At 62.4% G+C, this 3,376-nt stretch overlaps 1 protein-coding gene across 1 annotated transcript; it reads left to right on the top strand.

Annotated features, from left to right (window-relative positions):
- Positions 1-281: 281 nt before the first annotated feature.
- On the top strand, positions 282-2,403 carry LOC109776044 (3-ketoacyl-CoA synthase 6). Its single transcript, XM_020334731.4, has one exon. It carries the CDS (start codon positions 381-383, stop codon positions 1,854-1,856), a length of 1,476 nt encoding a protein of 491 aa, XP_020190320.3. The 5' UTR covers positions 282-380; the 3' UTR covers positions 1,857-2,403.
- Positions 2,404-3,376: the final 973 nt, after the last annotated feature.

Genomic DNA, 3,376 nt, shown 5'->3' with positions numbered 1-3,376 from the left:
ATTAGTGGTCTGCTGGGAGAATAGTCACTACTCTATAGTAGTGACACTATATTTGGGGCCCGCAAATGCATTGAAACAACGAAGCTGTCCTATCACCGAGGGAGGCCGAGGCATGGTCCTGGATTAGCAACATCAATTATCTTATCGCCATCATCAGATTTATCGGCGAACAAAAGCCCATGAGCGCTAGCAGCCTGTGCTCGTAAAGACCAACGTGGCCCACCAACGCGCTCTTAAGCTCCTTTTTATACCCGCTCCCGCTTCCCTCCCTCTCCCGAACTCAACTCAGCACCAGCCGATCGGTACACGCGCGCGGCAGGCACAGTAACACACTCACTCACGCGTGCGTGCAGTGCAAGCCGCAGCGGAGAGCGGACAGCATGAGCTCCTCGTCGCCCCAGCTCCGGCGCCTCAAGCCGGCGTACCAGTACGTGGTGAACAACTTCCTCGCCGTGCTCGCCGTGCCGCTGGTCGTCGCGGGCATCGTCAGCGCGGCGCGCGTCGGGCCGGAGGAGCTTCTCGCCAGGCTGCACGCGCTCCGGCCCGTGCACGTCTTCCTGGCCGCGTTCGTCCCGGCCGCCGCGGGCGTCCTGTACCTCATGATGCGGCCGCGCTCCGTGTACCTGGTCGACTACGCCTGCTTCCGCACCAAGCCCAGCCACCGCGTCCCCTTCGGCACGTTCCTCGAGCACGCCAAGCTGGTGACGTTCATCGAGGGGGCCTCCATTGACGAGCGCAGCGTCCGGTTCATGACGCGGCTGCTGGAGCGGTCCGGGCTCGGGGAGGAGACGTGCCTGCCCCCCGCGCACCACTTCATCCCGCCGTACCGGAACCTGGAGGCCTCGCGCGAGGAGGTGGAGCTCGTCATCTTCTCCGCCATCGACGACCTGCTCGCCAAGACGGGCATCAGCCCCGACGCCATTGACTTCCTCGTCGTCAACTGCAGCCTCTTCGCGCCCATCCCGTCCTTCACCGACATGATCATCCGCAAGTACAAGATGCGCAGCGACATCCGCAACGTGCACCTCTCCGGGATGGGGTGCAGCGCCGGGCTCGTCTCCGTGGGGCTGGCGCGCAACTTCCTGCAGGTGGCGCCGCGGGGCTCGCACGCGCTGGTGGTGTCCACGGAGACCATCACGCCCAACTACTACGTCGGCAAGGAGCGCGCCATGCTGCTGCCCAACTGCCTCTTCCGCATGGGCGGCGCGGCGGCGCTGCTGTCCACGTGCCGCGCCAAGGCCCGCTTCCGGCTCTCCCGCGTGGTGCGCACGCTCACCGGCGCGCAGGACAACGCGTACCGGTGCGTGTACCAGGAGGAGGACGACGAGGGCCACCGGGGCATCAACCTGAACAAGGACCTGATGACCATCGCCGGCGACGCGCTCAAGGCCAACATCACGGCGATCGGGCCCCTGGTGCTCCCGGCGTCGGAGCAGCTGCTGTTCGCGCTGTCCTTCATCGCGCGGCGGGTGTTCAACAACAAGAGCATCAAACCGTACCTGCCCGACTTCCGCATGGCGTTCGAGCACTTCTGCATCCACGCGGGCGGTCGCGCCGTGATCGACGAGCTGCAGAACAGCCTGGGGCTGTCGGACGAGCACGTGGAGGCGTCGCGCATGGCGCTGCACCGGTTCGGCAACACGTCCAGCAGCTCGCTGTGGTACGAGCTGGCCTACATCGAGGCCAAGGGGCGCATGCGGAAGGGCGACCGCGTGTGGATGATCGGCTTCGGCTCCGGGTTCAAGTGCAACAGCGCTGCGTGGGAGTGCATCGAGCCCGCGCGCGACGCCCAGGGCCCGTGGGCCGACTGCGTCAGCCGCTACCCGGTCCACATCCCTGAGGTGCTCAAGCATTAACCAACCAACGTCTCGCGGCCTGCAACAGGATGTCTCTCTCTGTCTCGATTGTATCCGTAGACAACTACTATGCCCCATGCATTTCTTCTTTCTACTATCAGTCTGGTGTGTATTTCCCTCGGTGCTAAACCTGATCGGTCCGACGGATCGGCCGGAGCGCTCGTGCCCATGACGTCGAGGAGGACACGGCTGGCCGGAGCCGCAGCTGGGCCGGCTGGCGTAATAGCAGCCGCGGTGGCCGAGTTAAATATGCCGGATCTGTCTGACGCGCGCATGTGAGGTGCAACCGACGGCCGGTTGTTGCGCTCCAGCACAAAGGGCTTAATTTCTTCAGGTCATTCATAAACGTATAATCGTGGTCCTCGATCGCGAGCGTACTTCTTTTTTCCCCATTTCTCTCTTGTTTATTTGTTTACTATTCTTCCTTCCCGTTCTCCCGGACCTCTTCTCTTTTGTTAATTTCAGCTCTTTACTGTATCTCCATTGAAGGACAAAGGAATCAAAATGTACTGCTACGAGTTGACAATAAACTGTACTACATTATACATTTGCAATTTTATTTACTAAGGCCAACTCCACCGCGCGACCCCAAAGGGACATTCGGTTTGGCCGGATTTTGTCCCTTTGGGACGGCAATGGGTTCGCCCATGTTCGCCTCTGTCCATTGGGTCGTGGGTGCGCCCAATGCGCGGCCGCACCCCAAATCATATCTGGGGTGGACGTGATAAAAAAAGAAAAACTTAAATAAAATGCCTAAAAAAGTAAATAAACGTAGTTAAAAAAACTTAAAGCATAATTTAGGGGTCACGGCCACAAAACAGCCCAGTTTCACGGTTCGCTTAAACGGCCCAGTTCCATAGTTTACATAAAAAAATAAAAAAAAGCCGCCCGCGCGCTCCTTTAGTGGCCGTCGCCTTCTTTAGTGGCCGCCGGTGTCGTCGTCGTCGCTGATGAGGTCGACGTAGTCCGGCGGCGTCCAGAGGTGGGCCGGCGGTCCGTGGTGCACGGGGGCGGCGGGCTGGAAGGTAGCCGGTGCCTGCACCACCTCCCCCCCGAGGCGAGGCGTCCGCTCCGGCGACCGCGGCGGCGTGGGGCACCAGTTAACGCCCCCCACGGCGTCGGCCATCTGCTCCGCCGTGCACGACCAGGTCCACCCCTGGCCCAGCAGGCCTGGGTGGAAGGCGGCCACCGGCGGCTCCTCCATCACCTTCTCCTTCGGCACCATCTCCAGCTCGGGGATGGCGACGTCGCCGGCCGCGGAGAGGGTCGTCATCTCCTCGAGGCCCTCCCATTGGCGCTCGTCGTGCGTGCGCATGGAGTCCTCCATGACACGCACCATGAGACGGGCCTCCTCCTCCGCTGTCATGCGAGGAGGTGGAGGTGGTGACGGAGACGGGGAAGGCGACGGCGTGGGCGTGAGGCCGCGCACCCGTGTACGCCCCGCGCACCTCCCGACGTTGCCGCCGCGGCCCCGACACCCTGCCGGCGAAGTAGGACGCGCGCCGCACATCGTGCTCGTC

The sequence above is a fragment of the Aegilops tauschii genome, chromosome 7 (assembly GCF_002575655.3).
Source record: "Aegilops tauschii subsp. strangulata cultivar AL8/78 chromosome 7, Aet v6.0, whole genome shotgun sequence".
In the NCBI taxonomy this organism is placed as follows: Eukaryota; Viridiplantae; Streptophyta; class Magnoliopsida; order Poales; family Poaceae; genus Aegilops; species Aegilops tauschii.
Note: the sequence above shows the minus strand (reverse complement) of the source record. Positions and strands in the feature narration are given on the sequence as shown.

Coding starts and splice junctions, on each gene's coding strand:
- LOC109776044 (XM_020334731.4), top strand. CDS start 381: ATGAGCTCCTCGTCGCCCCAGCTCCGGCGCCTCAAGCCGGCGTACCAG.